This window comes from Podarcis gaigeae (assembly GCF_964106915.1).
Source record: "Podarcis gaigeae genome assembly, chromosome: 8".
Classification (NCBI taxonomy): Eukaryota; Metazoa; Chordata; class Lepidosauria; order Squamata; family Lacertidae; genus Podarcis; species Podarcis gaigeae.
This window is the reverse complement of record NC_139684.1, coordinates 73,768,036-73,793,723: the sequence shown is the minus strand read 5'-3', so window position 1 is coordinate 73,793,723 and position 25,688 is coordinate 73,768,036. Positions and strand designations below refer to the sequence as shown.

At 44.4% G+C, this 25,688-nt stretch overlaps 2 protein-coding genes across 2 annotated transcripts; both read right to left on the bottom strand.

The window, feature by feature from the left end:
- Nucleotides 1–2,692: 2,692 nt before the first annotated feature.
- On the bottom strand, nucleotides 2,693–9,359 carry LOC310851748 (peripheral myelin protein 22-like). Its single transcript, XM_083754423.1, has 5 exons — nucleotides 9,278–9,359; nucleotides 7,718–7,936; nucleotides 5,380–5,526; nucleotides 5,126–5,239; nucleotides 2,693–3,487 (listed from the first exon to the last, which is right to left on the bottom strand). The coding sequence occupies exons 2-5, from the start codon at nucleotides 7,893–7,895 to the stop codon at nucleotides 3,387–3,389; spliced, it is 540 nt and encodes a 179-aa protein (XP_083610549.1). The 5' UTR covers nucleotides 7,896–7,936; nucleotides 9,278–9,359; the 3' UTR covers nucleotides 2,693–3,386.
- A 1,721-nt stretch (nucleotides 9,360–11,080) lies between these two features.
- On the bottom strand, nucleotides 11,081–23,959 carry LOC310851759 (lens fiber membrane intrinsic protein-like). The gene is made up of 5 exons (XM_083754436.1): nucleotides 23,906–23,959; nucleotides 21,562–21,789; nucleotides 15,679–15,825; nucleotides 13,989–14,102; nucleotides 11,081–11,691 (listed from the first exon to the last, which is right to left on the bottom strand). Exons 2-5 carry the CDS (start codon nucleotides 21,737–21,739, stop codon nucleotides 11,651–11,653), a joined length of 480 nt encoding a protein of 159 aa, XP_083610562.1. The 5' UTR covers nucleotides 21,740–21,789; nucleotides 23,906–23,959; the 3' UTR covers nucleotides 11,081–11,650.
- Nucleotides 23,960–25,688: the final 1,729 nt, after the last annotated feature.

The window sequence follows — 25,688 nt, the reverse complement described above, 5'->3', positions numbered from 1 at the left end:
TCACTTTCTCATACCAGAGACTGGTATGCCATCCATACTTAATATCATGCCCTTCCAAGTCTAATAGTTGAATATCTTTGAGTTAAATCCATTCCTTTAGCCAGCACATTCATTTAACCCAACCACTGAAGGAATAATACAATAATAATATAATAATTTATTATTTGTACCCCGCCCATCTGGCTGGGTTTCCCCAGCCACTCTGGGCGGCTTCCACAGAAACCAAAAATATACTAAAATGTCACACATTAAAAACTTCCCTGAACATGGCTGCCTTAAGATGTCTTCTGAATGTCAGATAGTTGTTTATCACTTTGACATCTGATGGGAGGGCATTCCACAGGGCGGGCGCCACTACTGAGAAGGCCCTCTGCCTGGTTCCCTGTAGCTTTGCTTCTCGCAATGAGGGAACCGCCAGAAGGCCTTTGGCGCTGGACCTCAGTGTCCGGGCAGAACAATGGGGGTGGAAACGCTCCTTCAGGTATACTGGGCCGAGGCCGTTTAGGGCTTTAAAGGTCAACACCAACACTTTGAATTGTGCTCGGAAACGTACTGGGAGCCAATGTAGGTCTTTCAAGACCGGTGTTATGTGGTCTTGGTGGCCGCCCCCAGTCACGTAGAGCGCATTGCAGTAGTCCAAGCAGGAGATAACTAGAGCATGCACCACTCTGGTGAGACAGTCCGCGGGCAGGTAGGGTCTCAGCCTGCGTACCAGGTGGAGTTGGTAGACAGCTGCCCTGGATACAGAATTAACCTGCACCTCCATGGACAGCTGTGAGTCCAAAATGACTCCCAGGCTGCACACCTGGTCCTTCAGGGGCACAGTTACCCCATTCAGGACCAGGGAGTCCTCCACACCCACCCGCCCCCTGTCCCCCAAAAACATAATACAAAAACAAAAAATAATAATATTGCTTGGCCAATGGACAAGGATGATGGGAGTTGTAGCTGTTAACGGAGAAATCTGAGGGCTCCCTTGGACAAAAAACAAGGACACCAGCCAGGAATACCAGAGCAAAACAGCAGCCACTAGTCTTAGTCTTTATTGAAGACTGTCGTGACAGGACTCCCACCTGCCACAAGGTGGAACAAGAAGGAAGCCCCGAACAAAAGAGCCCCCAAACTTTTATTAGCTGTTAATCCCCATGTTACAGCCCCCCAAACTACATCACTCATACATCACGGTTACATCATGAAAGGGGAGGTCTGGTGGCAGTAATCCTGGACCCTGCCCCATGGTTCTCCTTGCCCTCCACCAAACACCCATCAAGTGTAACAAAAAAAGATATTTACATTTCCCTGTTTCCCAGCCAAGTTAATCACACCCTTTTGTCTTCATCTGGGTTTGTTATTTCTGGAATGGCTACCTGTCTGGCACTCAGGTATCAAGATGCCAGGGATTATCACTCAGGCAGAGGGGCTGCTGACTAACTGAGCTCACATGTCTATGTGAATTTCTGAAGTTTTCCCAGTGAGCCAGTACATAGATACATTTATCAGCGAATTGTTACATTTGGTATCGTGCAGCAAAGGCCCTTTGAATAGATAGGAAGAAACTGTGATGAAGTGTTTTGTGGGGACAAATCACAAAAGTCACAAAAGCGATTGTGCTGATTTTGGTAGTGGGCTGCATGTGCATGATATCTGCTGGAGGGGCAACCCCCCAACCTATACATAAATTCCTGCCACATAGCACAACAACGTTTGGAGGGCATTAAGTTGGCAAGTTCAGTATTCAGTTTCCAATTTGTTGTGAATTTGCTATTCCTTAACCCCATTGCTATTGTATAATGTATTAGCTTCAACACAAAAGTATAGTCATTTCCTCCAGGTCCAGCTTGCCCCGGTGTAAACTGTGTCTGTGACCCAGTACATTGACATAGCTCCTCTGAAATTGTAGCACACTCTTTTTCTCATGCTGACCTAGCAGTATGCGTCAGTTTGCATTTCTTGGTACAGAAAGTGTTGATCTGATCTTTCCTATTCCACTTCATTCAAGAGGGTTCTCAAATCTTCTCTGTGTGAAAGAAACTGGTGTAAGCTAGAAATTTCTAGCTGACATGTAAGTTTCTATTCTGCCTGGAAGCAAGCAGAAGGTTTATGATATTTGAGTCATTCCTTCAGAGAAGCTGAGTACAGCTGGCTTAAGCTGGTTTTGTTCTCTCTTTTTCTCAAGGTCATGCTGGCTATAATCATAAGGCCAGAAGGAGCCTGGGTTTCACTTTCTGTCTCTCTTTCCTTTTGGTGTAAATAGGTAAAGGTAAAGGACCCCTGACAGTTAAGTCCAGTCGCAGATGACTCTGGGGTTGCAGCTCTCATCTCGCTTTACAGGCTGAGGGAGCCAGCATTTGTCTACAGACAGTTTTTCCAGGTCATGTGGCCAGCATGACTAAGCCACTTCTGTGGCAACGGAACACCAAAACCAGAACAGAGCATGGAAACGCAGTTTACCTTCCTGCCGGAGTGGTACCTATTTATCTACTTGCACTTTTTGATGTGCTTTTGAACTGCTAGGTTGGCAGGAGCTGGGACTGAACAATGGGAGCTCACCCCGTCGCGGGGATTCAAACCGCTGACCTTCTGATCGGCAAGCCCAAGAGGCTCAGTGGTTTAGACCACAGTGCCACCCACATCCTTTTGGTGTAGTGTTCTGTATATAGTATGCTTAGTGTTACAGTTCTAGTTTTATTATAAGTTATTGTAAGTTTAAATTAAATCTGCTGCAACTGGATTTCTTATGGACAGTGCCAATCCTGAATGTATTGTATTTGTGACCATTATGCTCATTTGCCTTCTGTAGCAGTAAAGCTCTGCTGGATGAAATCTTAATTGCCTCTGGTCTCTTTATTGGGAATCCTGCAATGTGTTTAAGTTTTTACTCTGCTATGTATACATTGGAATATGCTCTGGATAAATATTAGCAGAATGCATGTCAGTATGTCAGGGTTTGTGCTCAAATGACCCCAGCCACGCCTGCTTGGTTGGTAGCAGAGTAGAATAGCTTGCAAGATGATGTGTAATTCAAAACAACAACAACAACCTCAGACTCAGTAAACTCTATTAGTAAAGGTTTACTGACGACATAACTTGAGCTTGGTGGTACAATTCCAGCTCCCTGGAAGGTAAAAGTCTCTCAAAAATCCGGTTGCTGCACAATTTAACAGAAAAAATGAAACTTAAACGTCTATGTACACTTAGCAAGTAAAAATCAGCACAGAATGAGAGGAAAAGAACAGGAAAGAGTAGAATAACACAAGACTCCTTTCGGACATCCCTGAAAGCACTTTGTCTTTGGGTAAGAGATAACACACTGAGATTGTCCCAGCAGCATGTCTCTGTTCCCTTGATAACTTTCCTCACGCACAGAACACCCTAGAAACTTCTGTTTAATTATATAAGCACACTAGAAACGTCTGTAGCTTCTGTGCCTTAGAAACGCCATCAAACCTGATCCCTTGCACAGTATTCAGGTGAAAAGCCAGCCCACCTGTCAGGAGAGAAAAGGAGCTGGTTAGGGCAGACGTTCGAGGAGAATAAAACACTATCTGAAATATCCAAATCACTGACCCAAGCATTACCTCCCTTGCACATCAGTGGGATCATGCCTGGATCGTCAAAGCCCTGCCATTCTAACGGGCACAGATGTTTTCTGTTCCACAGAACTACATTGTGCATTTTGGATTGACATCCAATCCCCCTTTTTAATGTGTTGCGGGGAGGGGAGATATTGGGTTGTTTTAGTTCTCATTTTGATTATGTATTCTGTGGTTTTATATTGTGATTTTATCTTGTGAAGCACCCTGAGACCCGCAGGTATAGGGCAGTGTGGCGATCACACAGGGCCCCCAGACATTTCATGGTCTATTGACCCTGTGCCACCACTGCGTTAGCGTTCTTCGCTGCCACCAGCCCGCTTCTCACGGGGACAAACGGAGTCCAGACAGTTGTTAACACAAACAAATAATCAAGTTTATTTTTAAATGCAGGAACAAGCGTATGGTTTCCGTTTATTTCTCTTGACAGTTTCTTAAATCTTAGTTCCTAACAACTTCAAACTGAATTATTCCCAACTATCTATCTGTCTCCACCTAACAATTCCTCTCACTCTCTCACAATACAACTCTACCAACCCACTCCTAATCCACCCTCTTCCATCTCCAACACCCAAGCCTCAACTCCCAACTGACAAACCTCAACTGCTTTTCAAAACCTCCCACTCTATCTTTTACTCCCCCCTTGCATTCTCACTGGCTAATCACATCACATCCATTTTAACCCTTTCCTTGACCCATCCTAGGAGGCAAACACCACAGGCAGCATACAAATTTTATTATTGTTACTATTATTATTAATAATAATAATTTTGAAACTTCTACAAGGGACTCCTCTTCCAAGACATGCCTCCATCTTTTTTCATAGGTTTTCAAATAGATGCACTGTGGGGTAATGCGAAACCAATCTGGAATGAGCTTTTAGTTTTGGAATGAAACCAATTTATCAAGAAGTGCTTTGGAGTAAAAGAATAGATCGAGATTGCCTGCGAATAAACCAAGTACTCTGCCTCCATGCATTCTAGAATATAATATCATTTGTACTCAGCCAAAGCCTCTGGGACAGTTTGTAAGGAATAAGGGCAGTGAATTCCAAATTGCTGAAGTTTGGTACAAATGTATTTTTGTAGTCCGGAGGTCCTGCCGACACACTTAGGTCAAACTTGATTTAGATGTTTTTCCTGCCCTTCGAGCTGAATCTGGGAAAACCTGATTTCTTCAGAGTGATGGTAAGAAGGAAGAAAGACATTTCCGAATGTGTTTCAATACAAAACATACAGAAGTAATCCATGCTTTCAGAAAAGAAGTACGCCCAGGGGATTGGTCCACATTCAGCCCTCTTCCTCTTTTGCTGAGAGTGGAATTGTGAGTATGGCATGTCACATTCAGAAACTGTCCAATATGTGAACATCCACCTGCAGCCAAAGTGGCACACTGCCAGGGACACATGTACACGATGGTGCTAAACATGTAGATCAGCCCCAAACTGTTCACTAATGAAAGAATGCAGCTGGCAACTCCATGCGAAGGTAAAGACACACGTATTCAGCATTTCCCATTTGACACATGCTCACCAGTTATAAGGAAGAGAGGAAAGGAGGCCCAGCCCAAGCCAAAAGACCATCCGTAACTGGCCAGTGATCCCACATGCCCTGTGTAGCTGGCCATGGCAATCAGGACACAAACAGCTAGGAAGAAAAAAATACGTTAGGATATAAAGTTACTTGTAAATTAAATTCTGGAAGCTGCCGCTAGTGAAATGCAGTGGCTGGAAGAAGTGCTCTGGTAGCCAGAAGCAGGTGCTTATGACCGCCCCCCCCCATAATACCTGCAAGAATGCTGGCTATAGCTGAGGTCTTGGCCCTGGAGATGATGCCAAAATGGAAGTCAAAATATTTGCCACAAAGACCAAGGCAAGAGATGGCCCCAGCAGTCATCCCAAGCAGCATGAAGACTCTGGTACTATGGACAAAATCTGGGAGGGAGAGAGGGGGGGGAAGGAAGGAAGGAAGGAAGGAAGGAAGGGAGGGACGGAGGGAGGGAGGGAAGGAGGGAGGGTTAAATGCATCCATAGGATTGGACAATTGCACATGGGATTGGACAATTATCTGTCCCACGTCCGTTTTGCAAGTATGCTGTTCCATTTCAGAATTAATCTGTATTTTTCAAGAAAACCCCCAACTTAAATAAATAAAATTAATTTAGACACAGTGGGGCACCATTTTGTGATAGTGTTCCTAATCCTACCTGTGGGGGTCAGTTCCTGAATGGAGCAAAGTGGGGCTGTTAACATTGGTGGCTGATGCTTATGGTGGTGGGGGGTGGTGGCAGGAAGTCCAACAGTAAGTGTCTTATTATAAGTAAGGAGGCTGGCAGGTGGGGGCTGGCTGAGAACAGACTGAGGTTGGTGGGGCAATGCCGCATTTGCCCTGAGAGACTAGCCTCCTATTACCCAGCACAATGGTTATTGAGCTGTTGCAACACCTGCCACGTTCCACTGGTGTTCATTCTGCCCCCCTCTCCCCCCAATGCTGTTTAACATCTCTACAGTGGTACCTCAGGTTACATACGATTCAGGTTACAGACTCCGCAAACCCAGAAATAGTGCTTCAGGTTAAGAACTTTGCTTCAGGATGAGAACAGAAATTGTGTTCTGGTGGCGCAGCGGCAGCAGGAGGCCCCATTAGTTAAAGTGGTGCTTCAGGTTAAGAACAGTTTCAGGTTAAGAACGGACCACCAGAACGAATTAAGTACTTAACCCGAGGTACCACTGTATTAAGATGCTGAGAGATGCCATCAGGAGAGGTAGCTGAGGTAACATTTTGTTTTCATTTCATTTATTAGACTTATCAGTTGCTTGTCACCCGAAGGTCTCCAAGCGACTTACAGCGAAAAAAGGAAAAAAAGTAATACATAATACCATAGAGTGAAAAGGGAGGGGGGGAGAGATCATATAATACCTTAATATTTCATGTAACATAAATTGCATTGGGGGGCACATACACAGCAATGTTCTGACCCACTTATTAGCAAATAAACAAAACCTCCACCTCCGCCTAATCCTACAGTCATTGCCATTGAACCAACATTTCCCCCCCGTTAACCTCTCCACCCCACCCAGAAGTCTCAAGGCCAGCTGTTGCAAATCAGTGGTAGGTGGGTCCCATGTCCTGCAGGATGGTCCAGCATCTCTCTTCTCCTTTCATCAGGGAGCAGTAGCAAAGCAGGAAGATGGTAATGGAAGTTTTAGCTGCTTTGCAGTTGACCAGACTACTGCTCCTCCTCCTGCTGGTTCAGGTGCCACTAAGATGCAATTTGTGGAGTCCTGGGTATTGTTACAAGCTTATCAGTGTGAAGCTAGTCACGGTGGGACAACATCCATTAAAAAACCCGCCAAAAAATAGTCCCAAACTGCCAATCTCCCTCTGCAGTACACACACACACACACACACACACACACACGTGTCACATGAAGCGGCAGTGGGACACAGCAAGCCTGCCAAGAACACAGTGTGAATTAAGTGTGCAGCCATCCCAGGATCCTTTGCAGCATGCAGAAAAGTTGTGGTTGATAGTGATGGACAGGGACTCCGAGGGGCACCAACTTGGGCCCCAGATTATGAGTGCCCAGTGGCACACCGTGATGTAACGTGATGTCATGATATTACGTTATGTTGTGCAAGCTGCAGCAATTACCTGGGAGTCCTGGAAGTCACGTCTGAGGCCTTGAACGCAACCAGCAAGGCCTCTGACCTGACTTCCTTGAGAAACTGGAAGTCACATCAGAGGCCCTGAAAGGCTTCGAACGCAATTTCTGAGGCCCTGTGAGGCCTCCAATGCACTTTTTGGGGCCTCGCGAAGCTCCAGAAGTCATATTGGAGGCCCCATGGTGTGGGTGCCAAGCACCCAGGCGTCCAGGGCCCCCTATAGTTGGTGCCAGTGGGGACTCCTCAGCAAACAAAAGTGGTATCCTGATGGATCACCTGTTGCATATATTATACCACAGTAAAAGCCGTGATTTTTGGAGATCAGATGGGAATCAGCAATATGGATCATCACCATTTTTATGCTGCCCATAGCAGCCATTTTGTGCTGGAACCCACTGCACTCAAGTTAGTGCTGAATACCACACCACTAGGACTCTTAGCAGAAGACAAAAATCTTACTATTCACATCCGTCCCAAGTGACCTACAACCAGAATTGACTCCATAATAAACACAAAATTTCCAGAGGCCAATGGTTCTATTGCTATCTGCTACCCAGTGGTCTGATCCCAGGGCAATGAGGAAGAGCAGAAGACTGATAAAACTGCAAATCATGGCGCCGATCTGCAGGGCCTGCATTGTGAGAATGGTCAGATCTTGTGACTGCTCAGATGACGAACCTGGGGAAGGGAGACATGCACATTATTCCACATAAATTGCAGTCTGTGTTTGGGTGTGTTTAAAATTTGCTTATGTGCCAAGAGGCCTACAGCACATTGTGCTGTCATGAAGATGTCCTCAGGTGTGCAGACTATGATAGGAAATTAATACTGCTCCATTTCAGGTTAATAATAATCAGTGCTTTTTTTCTAAAAAAATGTTTAGGGGTACTGTCACTTTCCTACTCATATCGAAATACTGCCCCTCAATGACGTCAAACTTAGATTCAGAATATGTTTAGGGGTATACTTACCCCTGCATCCCCCCAGAAAAAGCAATAATAATAATAATAATAATAATAATAATAATAATAATACAGTGGTACCTCTGGATGCGAATGGGATCCGTTCCGGAGCCCCATTCGCATCCTGAGGAGAACACAACCCGCGTCTGCACATGTGAGGATCGCAATTCGCCACTTCTGCACATGCGCGTGACGTCATTTTGAGCATTTGCACATGCACGAGCGGCAAACCTGGAAGTAACCCGTTCCGTTACTTCCGGGTCGCCACGGAACGCAACCTGAAAACACTCAACCTGAAGCTACTTTAACTCGAGGTATGACAGTAATAATAATTTATTATTTCTACTCTGCCCATCTGGGTGGCTCCCAACAGAATATTAAAAACACTATAAAACATCTCAGAAGTTGATATTTTATATATTTTTTAAAAACTATTTTACTGCAAAAGTCTGGTTCAAAACAATTGCTTTTAGTCTATTTCCTCGGCTCCAGTTATGCGAAGTACCAAAGTCCGCCAGCATTCAGCTACTGAAAAATATTCCTTTCTCCTAGAGAAATCAAGAGGTTATTGTCTCACCAGGCTCAGAATCTCCACCTCCTTTCTCTAGATGAAAGGAACCCTGGAACAAGCCCCTGGCATGCTTTTACTCTGCAACCCACTCACCAGGGGTGGGCAGTATACCCACCTCTGATCAAAGGGTGCCACCTATCTGTGGATGGTCCTCATCTCTTTTCCATGACCCTCTGCATCATTGTGCTTTCTTTTGACTTCTGAACTGCTCGACTGTGGGGTGGTAGGCTCTTTCTGGATACTGGTTCCATCAGAGATTAGAATGATGCACATATGCAATACCCTTTGGCCCACACCTTTGCTAGGATTGCTGAGCTTCCTGGTCCTGCTGCTGCTCCTTCAGACCATTAACTATCCACTGGCCTTTTCCGAGCCTTCCTCCCTTCTAGAGGAGAGATCACTGATGGCATTTCTTAACAAGAGTAGGCCAAGCATAGGTGAAGGCAACCAGGATAAGCCCCTCTTCCAGGCAACACATCTACTTACCCCACGTCAGATCTCCGGAGAGATATTCCTGCACACCAAAAGCCTCCAGTTCACGGCTCAGTCCTTCTCTCTGCTTCTCCTTTGCTCTGTCTTCAAAGGTTACAACACACAACTTGCAATAGGCCTTCAGCTTTAGGCAAGAGAAAATGGTGCAACTCACCTGAATTGCCACTGTGTTCCAGAAATGATCAAGAAGCCAACTGCCAACAGCAAGGCAAAAAGTGGGCAGAGCAACAAAGGTTAACTTCTCTGAAGTCTTAGCATGTGTTGGGGAGACCACCCCACCCCAATATCCCATAAGGCACCAATTCTCATATGGAAAATCCACCAGTCTATACATAAGTCCTTTGTAAAGAGATAAGTGTGAATTTTGAAAGATGTTTTGGTTTGCTTATTGTTACAGAACATGTGATTCAAATGCAGACTGAATCAAATCCCCACCCCTAGGCTAACTTGGCTGTCTCAATCCCCATCTTTCCACTCTCTGGCGAAGTTGGACGTGTACCCTAGGAGTTGTGTTCTGTTAGGCCATGTCCTGGAGCTTATGCAATTTGTAGCTCACTTTATTTTGCATCCATTCTTGTTTGATTATCCATTCAAAGACAGTGGGCTTTTTGGGTACAGTACATATGTGTGTGTGATGGGTGGAGGCACGGCACAGCATGGAAGGTCAACAGGACCCACTGCGCCACACCAGCCCTCACCATCAATGCCGCCTGGCATGTGCACAGGCTGAGGAGAGTTTGCAGAGCCCGTGCGCCAACTCAGCCCTGGCTACCACAGCAAAGAAGGGCTGTACTGAGTCCTTTCCTGCCCATGCAGGGAGGACCCAGGTTGGCCGATGCGGCCCTTCACTGGCAAGTCCAGCCCCCACCCCCCCACACTGGCCAAGCAAATATTCTGTGAGGGGGCTGGGGACACGGTGATGAGACTAGGCTGGGCTCTGGGACCCAGAAACACCCAGTTGCAGGCAGGGTGGAGCGGGGATTCCTGGGGGGAGGTGCCTAGCTTGTGCCCTCTAAAAACCATGCACCCAGGGCTACAGCCACCTGTCCCCCACACACTACGCCTGCCTCCTGGGTCTGAAGTTCTCCATTTCTTCTTTATGCAGTGGATGAAGAGGAGAAGACATGGACTGCTCCCCTCCCCCGCTGCCCACAGATTGGTCCTCCATCTCCAAGCAGCCCCAGTTTTATCATCAGCCTGAGAGGCATCACTGGCAGCTTTTAATCCTCATCGATACTCACTAGTTAACATAATCTATTGCTAAAGCATTTGTAAATTCCAGAAGTGGCCTTATGCAGGGCTCTTAAGGAGAGAGTGCTGGATGCTTGCAAAACTTTTTGCAAAGTCTGGATAGTTTCCATATACTGGTACGTTTTGTGACTAGGGATGGGTGAAGTGACAAATTTCAGTGTATTTCTGTTTCTCGTTTCTCCAATCTTCCGTTCGGTTCAGCTGGAGGGGAGTTTGTCCAGTTTATAGCTCACTTCACTTTGTACCCTTGTAACCCGTTTTTATGCATTTACTTATTCAGTTTATATCCTGTCCTTTCTCACAAAGGAGCATGGCAAGCCCATCGACAACCACATACTGTAACCCCTTCTCTTACAATCAGTAAAAAATGCTTTATCATTTTAGCCTAGTCTTTTCCTTTCTTATTGTCACCCACTAAAGGTTTGCAAAGTTTGTTTTGAGCCGGCATCCTTAATCATTTGAGCCAGGTAGAGCCTCGCTGAGAAAGACTTCCTTCCTCAGCAAACCCACATCCTCATGAAAACAACAGAATATGAAGGCAAGAACTCAAAGCATATAATTTAATCCATAGACCATTCTTTTCTGCTGGATGCACTGCAAAAGCTTGCTTTACTCATTCCTTGACTTTCACCCAGCCATTGAAGGAATAATATCGTTCATAATTATTCTTAATTTTTAGATTATCATACGTTGGGCAGATACTAAACTGTAGATATTCTTTAACCTCATTTTAAAAAAATAAAAAAATAAAAATTAAAGTCTGTGTTTGGGGAAGGAATGATTTGCTTCTCATGCCGGGCTAGGCACTCTGCTGCCCTCCAGATGTTGTTGGACTTCAGCTCCCATCAGCCTCAGCTAGCAAGGTCATTGGTCAGGAATGGAAATCGTAGTCCACAAAAGTTTGGAGGCACCTCACTGAGTAGTCCTGTTCTACGGTATTCAGGAAAGGGATTCCAATTTATTACAAAGAGACCTTGTTTCTGTTTCTTCTCACTAAAGTACATTCATTTTCCTTCAGCTCGAACTTGCCCCAGTGCAGGCTACGTCTCTGTGCCCCACTGTATCAACTTGGCTCCAGGTGTCATCTGAAGTGGAAGCACAGCCTTTTCTTCATGCTCATGCTGACCCAGCAGTATCCAAGGGGAAAGACAGCCCACCTGTCAGGAGAGAAAAGGGGCTGATTAAGGCAACAGGGGGAGCAGAATAAAACACCACCCAAGATATCTGGGGCTCTGACCCCAGCGTTACCTCTCTTGCTCATCCTCCAAGACCTGCTGTTCTTGTGGACCAAAATATATTCCCTTCCACAGTACCACACTGACTGCGCATTTTGAGACTTCTCCAAGGGACTAGTCATGGGCAGAAATGGAAGTGTCTAGGAGTGGATGGATAAGCCTATCTCCCATCCGTGTCATTAATGCATAAACCTGTTCCAACCCATTTTCACATCACACTGTAAATTATCTATTTTAAAATAAAATGTAACAAGAACTAACATGTATCCACAACATACATATATAAACACGTATCTTAGGTCAACATATGCATTGCTAAAATACATATTTTGATGTATATGTGCTGATTTTTAAAACAAGAGGCTTCTATCGATATCCTCCATGGGCACATGGGATCCTAGAACTATTGGGGTAGTATTGGATTTGATCGTAGGAAGCAGCCATGCAGATCACCTTGCCAACAAAGGTCCATATAGTTAAAGCTATGGTTTTCTCAGTAGTGATGTATGGAAGTGAGAGATGGACCATAAAGAAAGCTGATTGTTGGAAGAATTGATGCTTTTGAATTATGGTGCTGGAGGTGACTCTTGAGAGTTCCATGGACTGCAAGAAGAAGAAGAAGAAGAAGAAGAAGAAGAAGAAGAAGAAGAAGAGGAGGAGGAGGAGGAGGAGGAGGAGGAGGAGTTTGGATTTGATATCCCGCTTTATCACTACCCGAAGGAGTCTCAAAGCGGCTAACATTCTCCTTTCCCTTCCTCCCCCACAACAAGCACTCTGTGAGGTGAGTGGGGCTGAGAGACTTCAGAGAAGTGTGACTGGCCCAAGGTCACCCAGCAGCTGCATGTGGAGGAGCGGAGACGCAAACCCAGTTCCCCAGATTACGAGTCTATCGCTCTTAACCACTACACCACACTGGCTCTCTCCATTCCAAAGGAAATCAGCCCTGAGTGCTCACTGGAAAGACAGATCCTGAAGCTGAGGCTACAATACTTTAGCCACCTCGTGATAAGAAAAGACTCCTGTTGGTTTTTTCCTACCTCATAGCAATCATCACAACTTTAGTGGTCTAGGCCAGGGGTAGGCAACCTAAGGCCCATGGACCACAAGCAGCCCTCGGGGGTCATTTAATTGGCCCATGAGCCACCCCCGAATTAAGCCGCCCACTCGGTGAGTCCCCGAGGACTGTGCAAAACTGGCACAGCATGGCGTGGGGACTCACTTCCGCGGTACCAGAAATTGTGTCTGCACAGGCTCAGATGCTGAAAATCACCCGAAATCGCGGCCACACGCACTCATACATGCACCTAATCTGGCCCACAGATGGATCTCCACTGGAATGAACCGGGGCTTGGACCTCAGCACTCCTCAAGGTGGTGACCCCCATGGGAGTCCCCCTATTTGATGTATGCCATAGGAACCCCTGCTGCTGTGTTAACCCTTGGTGTCACTTCCGGCAGGCGGGTTGGAAGTAAATGGTTGACCGATGCCTATGCCAAACCTCTTGCCTGTGATGTCAATAAAGTTGTGGCCTGGTTTGATCCCATTCAAACTGTGCCATGTCCTTCATACTGTTATTCGGAGAGTTGGGGGGAGTGCAGAGCCTGGTCACGCAAGTCAGGCATTATGGAGTCCTTCTGGCATAGTGGGGAAGAGAGGGTGCTGATTTGCAATAGGTCCTTTCATTGCTGTTAAGGGAGATGCAGGATGTGGTCCTATGAGATAAGTGTTCTACCCCACGGGGATTGATTTTGGACCCCCTCAGATATGGGGGGGTCCTTATCCTTCATGCTATTTAACACCTATGTATATACTAACCCCATAGGGAGCACACACAAAAATCATTTTTCTTAACCCACAATCATTTGTGCTCATCCTCAACATGCTGCTTTCAATCTAAATTAATTCTGGATCCTGGCATCCCACCCACAAGGGTGGGTGTGGTGTCATAAAACCTTTCACCTAATTAGGGTATCCATATTTTTGCTTCCCTGCCCATGCCTCAGATAATTGAAGAAGGAAGCGCTCTTGGTATATACCAACCCACAATGTCATTGGGCAGGTATGGATGCGCACACACACACCTGCTTCCATCTATGTTCAAATTGACACACTGCAGAGCAGCCCCAGACACACTATAGAGCAGCTGATGATGCTACGCGAAGGGAAACTTTTTAATAAAGATGTGCATTTTCAGCATTTTCCATTTGACACATACTCACCAGTAATAAGGAAGAGAAGAAAGGAGGCCCAGCCCAAGCCAAAAGACCATCCATAAGAGGCATTTCCTCCTGTCTGCCCTGTGAAGGTGGCCATGGCAATCAGGACGCAACCAGCTAGGAAGAAAATATACATCAGTTTATCAAGTTACTTGCAAATTAAATCATTGATGCTAAGCTGGAAGCTGCAGCTAGTGCAAAATGGAGAGGATCAACTACTCACTGAGGTGGAATATGACCAACATATATACTTCAGCTGAAAGAAATGCACTGGCTGCCAATCCGCCGCTGTGCAAGGCTCAAAATTAGTGTACAAAGCCCTATATAGCTATGGACCAGTGTGCCTAAAATATCATCTCACTCCCTACATCCCAAGCTGACCACTGTGCGCTGCATCCTGCAGGTCCCAGCCTATGAGGAGGTCCGCTCCACATGATATCAAAATCAGGTCTTTGATGTAGTGGCACCTACACTTTGGCACTCCCTCTCATTATATATCAGTCAGGCACCTCCATTATTGTCTCTCTAGTGCATGCTAAAGATGTACCGCATTCAACAAACCTGCTAAAGTCTTTATCCCAGCTAGTACCTGTCCTGGATTTGAATTGATTGTGCATTATGTGACGCTGTTCTAAACAGTTTTTCATATTTATGGTTGTTATTTTTCACATCATTTTCATATTAAATTGTTTAACTTTTTTATATACGTATCAGTTACATATAATAAAAAATAAGTGTGTCATCACTCTGCAGTTCACTCGAACACAGACAGGTAGTGGTGTAAAATATGGTGGTGAATGGGAGACCCAGGTGAGATGTAGAGGGATAATGTTATAGCTTGGTCTCTCCCACAAACGTGAGACGACTCTGGCTGTTAATTATTTCAGATTTATTGCTAAAATAACAAACTAGGACGGAGCTCCTCTACTCATCGTCCTCCCCAGGAGATGGAGTTGCCCGGACTGAGCTCCTCCTCCTTCCCCAACACAGAAGCCCTCACCTTCTTTTCTGGTATCTTTCACGTGTGGCGATGTGAAATAAAGTGTGATGAGCAGTGGTGGATGGGTGGCTCAGGCGAGGGACTGCCACAACATGTTGCAGCCATTTCTGAGCAGCAGCCCAGCTTTGCTGGCCACCTTTCAGCCTTGCTCCTCCTGCCAGCCAAGCTGTTCATTCTACTGGCTGGTGGAGGCAAAGGTAGAAAAAGGAATGTTTTAGGAGCATGCCTTGCCGAAGAAGGGGGACGTAGTTTTTGTTGTGTGAACTCCACTTCTCCTTGCAGTGATGCTTTTGAAGCTGCTCTATACAGGCCTTTTCCATCTCCAACATTGCAGTTGGAAAAGAGCCACTTCTGGGGAGGCTTTGAAGATCATTTGTGATCCTCTTCTTCTCCTTTGCATCATAATATTGGAAGTGCAAATAAGAAGGGGGAGGATCATGAAGGGTTTTATGAACTGGCTCTTCTCCTTTGCATTGATGGAAATGGATTCAGATGTATATGACCCCAAGGATACCTGCAACAAGGCTGGCTATGGCTGAGGTCCTGGCCCGGGAGAGGAAGCCAAACAGGATTCAAGCAACAGCATTTTGCATGGACATTTCAGCTTGGCACAGTCTTCAGCTTTGTGATCTGGGGCTTAAGGGCTTGAACTGACTGGAAGCAGATGCTTATGACCCCCCCCCCCCATAATACCTGCAACAATGCTGGCTATGGCTGCGGTCTTGGCCTTGGAGATGGAGCCAAATTGCAAGCTAAAAAATGTTCCACAAAGAATAATGCAAGAGACAGCTCCAGCGATCATCCCAAAGAACATGAATGCTCGGGTGGCATGGATGAAACCTTGAAGGAAGGAAGGAAGGAAGGAAGAGAAAGGAAGAAGGGGGTTAAATGCCCATAACAGCCAGGGAGACAAATAGTAGGCAGTGCCAGAGGCCATGTCAGGCAGAGCCAACCCCTTGGCAGTGCCCCATTTGCCCTAATGTATCAGGCTCCTAAAATAATAATAATAATAATAATAATAATAATAATAATAATAATAATAATAATAATAATAATTTATACCCCGCCCATCTGACTGAGTTTTACCAGCAGTTCTGGGCAGATTCCAATCGAATGTTAAAAACAATATAGCATTAAATATTAAAAACTTCCCTAAAGTTCTGATGTCTTTTAAAGATAAGATACCTTCTTATTTCCTTCACATCTGAAGGGAGGGCATTCCACAGGGCGGGCGCCACTACTGAGAAGGCCCTCTGTCTGGTTCCCTGTAACCTCACTTCTTGCAATGAGGGAACCACCAGAAGGCCCACGGCGCTGGATCTCAGTGTCCGGGCTGAACAATGGGGGTGGAGACGCTCCTTCAGGTATACAGGACCGAGGCCGTTTAAGGCTTTAAATTTCAGCACCTACACTTTGAATTGTGCTTGGAAACATACTGGGAGCCAATGGAGATCTCTCAGGACCAGTGTTATGTGGTCCCGGCGGCCATTCCCAGTCACCAGTCTAGCTGCCGCATTCTGGATTAATTGCAGTTTCTGCGTCACCTTCAAAGGTAGCCCCACGTAGAGCGCATTGCAGTAGTCCAAGCGGGAGATAATTAGAGCACCACTCTGGCAAGACAGTGTGCGGGCAGGTAGGGTCTCAGCCTGCATACCAGGTGGAACTGGTAGACAGCCGTCCTGGACACAGAATTAACCTGCGCCTCCATGGACAGCTGTGAGTCCGAAATGACTCCCAGGCTGCGCACCTGGTCCTTTAGGGGCACAGTTACCCCATTTAGGATCAGGGAATCCCCCACACCCACCCGACCCCTGTTCCCCAAAAACAGTACTTCTGTCTTGTCAGGATTCAGCCTCAATCTGTTGGCCACCATCCATCCTCCAACCGCTTCCAGACACTCACACAGGACCTTCACCACCATCACTGGTTCTGATTTAAAGAAGAGGTAGAGCTGGGTGTCATCTGCATACTGATGAACACCCAGCCCAAACCCCCTATTACTCAGCACCATATTTCTTTTATTTATTTAGGAATATCCCTACCCCACCTACTAACCAAAGTTCTTGAGGAAGGTTACAATAAGTTCAAAACACTATTTTAAAAAAGCAGCGGTGCAATCATCAAAACAGCTCAGAGTCTCCCCTAACCCCTGTTCTCCAGCGCTCCAAGAAATGCCAGCCTGCAGCTGCATCGTCAATATGTCCTCACTGGGTGGCTGCTGTTGTCTCTCACAGCTCCAGCCCTCCTGGCAGATGCAGGAGTTGCTGGTTCATGTACTTGACATTTCAAGCACTGCAGTAGTTCATTTGACGGATCCATGTGCATCCCTTCTGTGCAAGGAAGGAATTTTTGACTTGAAGGAGCAGTGCAGTGTCTTTTGGCTGAATCCCGGGCAAGCCCTTCGGCAGTATTCGCTCAGATGTTATACTCTAAGTCAGGGAAGGAAAACACTTCCTGGCAGAGAAACAGCTGTGTTCCAAAGGAGATGTGGGAACTTGCATCCTCACGCCCTCACCAGCTCCTTGTTTACACTCCAAACATGGCCAGAAGCTCATTGCGACTGCGCCAGGTCTCTCCATAACCCTCCCCATTGCAGTGAAGGCATCCTGTCATTGGTGATGTTTCAGGCATGACGCTGCAGTGCTGGTGTACTTGCAGGTGGCAGCTACCGCAAGCAGGAAGCTACAGAAGAAGCAGCACTTTCTGTTTTGCCTCAAGTGCCAAAACCTCTCTTTTTTAATTTTTTAAATTCAAAGTTATAACAAAACATATTTTCCAAAAACATATCCTTATTCCCCCCATTTTTCCTTCCCCCACCCCCCACAAAACCCATCCTGCCACCCCACCCCCGACTTCCCTCAGTTCCAGTCTTTGGTTTCTCCAATAATGCTATTTTCTGCATGTTACAAAGTTGTATAGATCCTCCAACTGTTTAGCTAATTATTATCAGTAAAAAAATGTGGATGTTTATTCAAAACCTGCCAAGGAGTCCAGTTCACTTTGTTGCATCTTCAAATACTTTGTGAAAGGTTCCCATTCATCCTTAAAGTCACAGTTATCCTTGTCCCATAGCTTATGTGTCAATTTTGCCAGTTCTGCATAATCCATCAATTTTTCTTGCCATGATTCTTTAGTTGGGATTTCTTCAGTCTTCCATCGTTGTGCTACCAGAATTCTCGCGGCCGTTGTTGCATACATGAAGATGTTTTTCAACATTTTTGGCAGGTCTTTCCCTACAACCCCCAACAAAAATACCTCGGGTTTTTTAACAAATGTTACATGGAACATTTTCTTCAGTTCATTGTATATCATTTCCAAAAAAAATTAAATTACTTTACAATCCCACCACATATGATAAAATGTTCCCTCCTTTTCCTTACACTTCCAACATATGTTTGAGCTAGTTTTGTACATTTTCCCTAGCTGCACTGGTGTTGTGTACCATCTGTACATCATCTTCATGTAGTTCTCCTTCAATAGTGAACAATCTGTAAATTTTAAGTCAGTTTTCCATAATTTAACCCAATCCTCCATCATAATATTGTGACCTACATCTTGTGCCCATTTAATCATAACTGATTTTACCTCTTCATCTTTCGTCTCCCATTCTAATAGTATGCCATATGTGGCCTTCAGTAATTTCACTTTCCCTTCAATCACTTCCGTTTGAAACCTAGATCTAGTATAACTAAATCCTTTCTTACAGTCTTCTTTATATGTTTCATGTAATTGTCGATAATGCAACCAACTCTGAAAGTGGTCTTTGATCTCATCATAATCTCTTAATTTCCATTTCCCATCATGTTCCTTTAATAAATCAGCATATGTGAGCCATTTTCCTTTCTTTCCAAGTGGTTTGAGCAGTAATGCTTCATGTGGTGAAAGCCACCATGGAGTCTTTTGTTCCAATAAGTCTTTATATCTCTCCCTTACTCTCATTAATGATTTCCTGATTATATGGTTGTAAAAGCTTCTATGAATCTTCCCTTTCCCGTACCCTAAGTATGCATGCCAACCAAATCTGTTGTCATGTCCTTCTAGTTCAAGTGCCTCTTGCTTGTCCTATCTCATCCAGTCCCTGATCCATACCAAACAAGCAGATTCGTAATACAATTTAAGGTCTGGGAGGGCAAACCCGCCTCTATCTTTTACATCTGTAAGTATTTTATGTTTTATCCTTGGCCTTCCCCCCCCCCCCCGATAAATCTTAAAATCTCTTTCTGCCATTGTTTAAAGCATTCATCTTTCAGGATGACTGGTATTGATTGAAACCTGAGTGCCAAAACCTCTCAGTCCAGCCCTACATATATTGTACCCAGTGCTTTTTTTCTGGGAGTACGCAGGGGTATGCATACCCCTAAATATTTTGTGAATCTTTGTACTTTTGTCAATTTACTGTATTTATTTTTCCCAATTTGAACTATAAATGGTGATTTTTTGAGTCAAAGTGAGAGCACCCCTAAGCATTTTTTTTAAAGAAAAAAAGCACTGATTGTACCATAGTAAAGGCAGCAATGTGACTCACTGCTGCAGATTACTGTCACTTATTTCTTTACTTCTCATAGCAGCCATGTTTTGCTGGACCGCATGGCACCGTTATCAAAATATGATTCCCAGACCTAATTTTTTAATTAAAAAAAAAAACCACCCCCAAACAGAGTAAATATGTTATCCCTAGTCACACCGGACTTTCTTTTTTTCTTTTTTTTTAATTAATTTTTATTCAAATTTCCAATAACCATTCCGTTTATAATTAAACATCCAATTTAACTTATACATTCTTTTAGACTTCCATCAGCCTATCTGACAATTTTCATATTTATCACAACTTCTCACATTTCATACATTTATGTTGCACTTTGACAATCCCTATTTTATCTTCTCTTTTAAGCGACATTCCAGTCTATTTTTTCACAGAGCTTCTTGAAATCCAACAAGCGTTGTTTCCTGATCACACACAGTTTTCATATACTCTGTAAATTTGTTCCAGTCCTCGGTGAATCTCTGATCGCGTTGGTTTCGAATTTTTCCGGTTCATTTCTCCATTTCTGCATATTCCATCAGTTTCATTCTCCATCTTCCCTCGTTGGCATTTCTTCCTGTTTCCATTTTTGGGCCAACAAAATTCTGGCTGCTGTTACTGCATATCTAAATAACTTCACATCTTTCTTTTCAACATCATTCCCTAATATACCTAGTAACAATGCTTCTGGTTTCTTTACAAAAGTATATCTCAACATTTTTTTCATCTCATTATAAATCATTTCCCAAAAGCATTTCACTTTCTTACATTCCCACCACATGTGATAAAATGTTCCTTCTTTCTCTTGACATTTCCAACATTTATTACTAACTTTAAACATCTTTCCAAGTTTCACAGGAGTTATATACCATCTATATATCATTTTCACGACATTTTCCTTTATCGTAGTACATGCGGTGAATTTCATTTCCTCTTTCCATAGTTTTATCCACTCCTCTAATTGTATATTATAACCAAAATCTTTGGCCCATTGAATCATAACCGTTTTTACTTCTTCATCTTTTGTGTGCCATTCAAGTAATAATTTATACATTTTTGACAGTATTTTTACATCACTATTCAAGATTTCTTGATGAAACCTTGATTTTTTCCCTAAAAAGCCTTTTTCTCGCATCTCTTTTTTAAACATTGCATTCAGTTGGAAATATTGCAACCAATCATTCACCTTTTCTTTAACCTCTTCGTATGGTTTCAAATTCCACTTATCTCCTTCTTTAATTATCAGATTTTCATATGTAACCCAATTCCCTGTCATATTGACTTTTTTCATACTCATTATTTCCAATGGCGATAACCACATTGGAGTTTTAGGCTCTAGTAGGTTTTTATACCTATTCCACACTTCAATTAACGTTCCTCTAAAAATATGGTTTTCAAAACCTTTATGCATTCTGTTCTTATCACACCATAAATACGCATGCCACCCGAATCTATTGTCATATCCTTCTAAATCCAACAATTCTGTATTCTCTAATTTTATCCATTCTTTCAACCAGCAAAGACACGAAGCTTCATAATATAACTTTAGAGCCAGAGCCAGGTCACACCGGACTTTCAGGGAGTTGAAGAATGATCAAGGGCCCCACATACTGTCTCATGCCTTAGAAATGAAGATCAGTTCAGTCTGCTTTTGAAAACCTAAGTACTCCTAGGAGAAGACAGAGAAGATCTTACCTGACGCAACCATCCTCAAAAGTTGGCAATTAGGTATGCACATATTCCAGAGGCCCAAGGTGTAATTGTTGGTGACCACCCAGTAGTCTGAACACAGGGCAATGAACTACCATCACCTTAAAAAAAAAAAAAAATGCTGCCCTCAGCAGCCATTTTGTGCTGGCACCCAGAGCACCTTCATCAAAACATGAGTCGCAGCACTTTATATTTTACCCCCCCCCAAAAAAAGGACATGGTAAATGTGTTATCTCTAATCGCACTGGATTTTCAGGGAGTTGGGGAACTGTCAGCTGCCCCCCCCCCAAGTTACGGTTGAATATTACACCACTAGTACTCCAAGCAGAAGACAAAAAGCTTACCTCTCACATCCATCCCATGTGAATCGCAAATATTAATTGCCCCAGTATTAACACAATATTTCCAGAGGCCAGTGTGGTTCAAGGCATTTGCCAGCCAGTAGTCTGAGCCCAGGGCAATGAGGAGCAGCAGAAGGCTGATGAAAGCACAAACCACGGCGCTGATCTGCAGTATACGCATTGTGAGAATGGTCAGATCCGTGACTGAGGAGCACAATAGGGATGATGAACCTGGGGAAAGGAGACATTCACATTATTCCACATCAGTTGCAGGCTATGATTAGTTTTTTCTGTAAAGTTGCACATGTCCTGAGAGGCCTACAGCAGATTCATATCTTCCAACATATCTCCAATGAAAATGGGGATGTCATATTCAATACTGCTACTATTATTACTACTACCACTACTAATAATGTTTATACCTAGCCCATTTGACTGTTTTCTCCCAGTCACTCTGGGTGGCTTCCGACATATATACAGGGCTACCTTCAGATGTCTTATAAAGGTTATAGTTACTTATCTCCTCGGCTCGGGTTCATACCCTCCAACATCTCTCCAGTGAAAATAGAACATCCTACCATACCCTTCAACATTTCTCTGATGAAAATAAGGATATCCTAAGGAAAAGCAGGACATTCCAGGTTTGGGTACAATTCTTTGTGTTTGGATAAGTGAATTTGTGGATAATGAGCAGACGGATAGCATAATGTAGTTCACTGAATTCCTTCAAATATCTCTGAGTTAGACCTGAAAGTAGTTTTCAGGGTTGCTGAGTGAACTAAAGATAAATTAAGTTTATTTTGGGGTAGAACTTTGTGCAATTTATAGTTCATCATCACTTTCATCCTTCCACACAGCAGGAAGCCCAGACTTTTAACTTCCTTTAAACAAAACAAAAAAAGTCAATGGGATAGCTATAAAGAAAGTTGAAAATCAAAATGTGGAGGCAATGTTCTTATTATAACCTATTTATCCTAGTGCCGATGACCACATCTCATTGATAAGATTTTTCATGCATTTTTGAACCACAGAGTGGACACTTTTGTCCAACTCAACATTCAAAGCAGAAAATCTAAACCTCCCTCCAACCTTCCTCTCTTGAAAATCGGGATGCCTCTCTTTTGGTGCCATGCTCTTGTGATAGAGGGACAACACTGCAAGTGCCAGCACTGGCTTCAAGCACCGGCTCATCCTCTGCTCTGAGTTCAGCAGTGGTGGTGCTGGAGGGGCAAACAGGGCATTCTGGGATCAAATCAGAAGCTGAATTGGCTTCTGTAATTCCGGGATGTCCCGGGAAAATTGGGACAATTGAAGTGTATGTCATTGCAATCAATCAACTTACTCTGACAAGGACTAGTGTTGGATACAACCCTATCCTACCAGTTTTCATATCTCCCCTTTTAAAATAAATATGCAAAGTGACTCAGAACAAAACGCCCCCCCAAAATGAATTTTCACAGCAAAATAAGCTTCATAGGAATATCTACGAACCCAGAAATATGGGACCCCCAACAGAGCTATGCCAAAGTTTTGTGATCATTTTGCAGCACCAACCCCTCCCTTTCATGGCCTCTCAAATTGAGTATCTGATGCATCAAACCAGGCTTCATAGTTAACACCCCAAAACCTAGCATTGTCCAATTCACTACGAATCATTTTGCAGTAGAATCCCTGTGTTTCGCGGTGCCCACAAAACTGAGTAATGGATACAATGGCAAAACTTTGGAGTGAATTAAAGCAACGTTGAATTTGGGGTGACCAGTAAGGCCCACCCACTGGGCAAGTCAGCCTCACAATTTTGGGCGCTGCCAAACGTGGGGGTTTGTGCTGCAAAACAAATTACAAAATTTTGGCTAAGACAATGGGCTTATCCACACTTCCTCTTGTCCTGCTACTTCCTACCCCCCTGGAAAACCGCTCTCGTGTTTCCCCCAGATTGCCATTGGTTCCGATGTACTGCTAGAGAGCAGGTTTTCCCTTGGAAAGGAGTGGGGCAAGGAGGAAACTGCTCAGACCCTTGCCTAGAAAGCTGTTAGGACCCTGAACTTTCTAGGCACGGCACAAGCAGAAGTATGGATGGGCCCAATGTTGAATTTTGTGTGTTGTTAAATAGGAAGCCCAGTTTGATATATCAGTTACTTTGTATGGGGGTTGGGGGGGTGCAAAATGTTGCAAAATGATTGCAAACCAGTGGCTCAGGTTTGGAGTGAATAAGGCAATGTTGGATTTTGGGGTGTTAACTAGGAACCCCAGTTCCATTTATTAGCTACTCTGTTTTGCAGGCACCTTCAGCTATTTTAAAAAATACCCCTTTCTCCCACAGAAATCTAGAGATTTGTCATCTCACCTGGCTCAGAATCACTTCCTCCTTTCTCCAGGTGAAGCCAGCACTCTGGAACAAGTCCCTGGCATGCTCTGACTCCACCACCCCTTAAAAGGGGTAGGAAGAGATTGGCACCGCCTCTCAAAGGACACTGCCCCTCTGTGGTTGGCCCCCATCTCTCTCTGCCAAGCTTTGTGTACTTTTGCTTTCTTCATATATTCTCTGAATGGCTGAGCTTCACCTGCTGGTTTCTGCAGACCAAACCACCGCTAAAGACAAAGGAGGATGTCAGGCTATGAATTATCACCACCCCTCGCCAGCCACCTGGCAACCCTATGCCCTCCAAGTTTCCCCTGCCAGCACCACCCCACTGTTGAATATCGCTTTTCTGCCAGAATCATTGGTCTCAACTTATTAGTAGACACGGGTGGCGCTGTGGTCTAAACCACTGAGCCTCTTGGGCTTGCCGATCGGAAGGTCAGTGGTTCGTATCCCCACGACAGGGTAAGCTCCCTTTGCTTTGTCCCAGCTCCTGCCAACCTAGCAGTTCGAAAGCATGTCAAAGTGCAAGTAGATAAATAGGTACCGCTACGGTGGGAAGGTAAATGGCATTTCCATGCACTTTGGTTTCCGTCAAAGTGTTCCGTTGCGCCAGAATCAGTTTAGTCATGCTGGCCACATGACCCGGAAAGCTGTCTGTGGACAAACGCCAGCTCCCTCAGCCTGAAAGCGAGATGAGCGCCGCAACCCCATAGACGCCTTTGATTGGTCTTAACAATCCAGTGGTCCTTTACCTTTTACCTTTACTTATTAGGGCATTTGGGATGCAGGTGGCTCTGTGGGTTAAACCACAGAGCCTAGGACTTGCCGATCAGAAGGTCAGTAGTTCAAATCCCCATGACGGGGTGAGCTCCCATTGCTCGGTCCCTGCTCCTGCCAACCTAGGAGTTCAAAAGCATGTCAAAGTGCAAGTAGATAAATAGGTACCGCTCTGGTGGGAAGGTAAACGGCATTTCCATGTGCTGCTCTGGTTCTCCAGAAGCAGCTTAGTCATGCTGGCCACATGACCTGGAAGCTGTACACCGGCTCCCTCGGCCTATAAAGCGAGATAAGCGCTGCAACCCCAGAGTTGGTCGCAACTGGACCTAATGGTCAGGGGTCCCTTTACCTTTACCTGTATTGGGGCCTTTAAACAGTGGGAAGCTGCAAAGTTGAATATGACAAGAAAGTGGTGCATCCAGCATTGGTCCATAGCCCTAATGGAAAAATTGACAAAACGTGTTAGAAAAAATATATACAGAAATGTGAGAGATAGGTTCCATGAATGGTGGCTTAGATTTCTCCCAGAGAAAACTTGATTCAGCCCTCAAGTCTCAGAAAGGCCTATGCTCTGGAGTGGGAACCTCTACCGAACCTATTTATATCACCATTTTGGGTTTTTGGGGTTGTTGGTTTTTTTTAAAAAAAATGCTTTAAATACCACTTAATTATTCACATTTCTAAAAGCAACCAACTGGAAAAGAAATAATCAAATAATAATAAAAAGATACACTCAGGCACATGGAAATTCCAGGGACCACCTTTTAACAGGCAGTCTGTTTCCTTGTCCAGTGAAAGTATGGAGAGATCTGGTGACCTTGGGCCAAAGGTGCCAACGTTCTTTTAAACAGTGTAAGCTTTCCTGGAAAGGGGATTAATTTCCAGGAGTGGTGTGGAGACAGCAAACAATTGTGCAAGAAATGGGTGTTTCGTCTTTGAATGAGGAGCTTGAAACATTTCCTTTATTTTCCCTATCACTTTTCTCTTC

What these genes read in the sequence shown, in the direction of transcription:
- LOC310851748 (XM_083754423.1), bottom strand. Translation starts at nt 7,895, where the DNA reads ATGCAGGCCCTGCAGATCGGCGCCATGATTTGCAGTTTTATCAGTCTT. An exon ending in TATAGCCAGCATTCTTGCAG is followed by an intron (nt 5,240 to 5,379) that starts GTATTATGGGGG and finishes TTTTCTTCCTAG; the next exon opens with CTGTTTGTGTCCTGATTGCC. An exon ending in TCCTCTCTTCCTTATAACTG is followed by an intron (nt 3,488 to 5,125) that starts GTGAGCATGTGT and finishes CTCTCCTGACAG; the next exon opens with GTGGGCTGGCTTTTCACCTG.
- LOC310851759 (XM_083754436.1), bottom strand. Translation starts at nt 21,739, where the DNA reads ATGCGTATACTGCAGATCAGCGCCGTGGTTTGTGCTTTCATCAGCCTT. An exon ending in CATAGCCAGCATTGTTGCAG is followed by an intron (nt 14,103 to 15,678) that starts GTATTATGGGGG and finishes TTTTCTTCCTAG; the next exon opens with CTGGTTGCGTCCTGATTGCC. An exon ending in TCTTCTCTTCCTTATTACTG is followed by an intron (nt 11,692 to 13,988) that starts GTGAGTATGTGT and finishes CTCTCCTGACAG; the next exon opens with GTGGGCTGTCTTTCCCCTTG.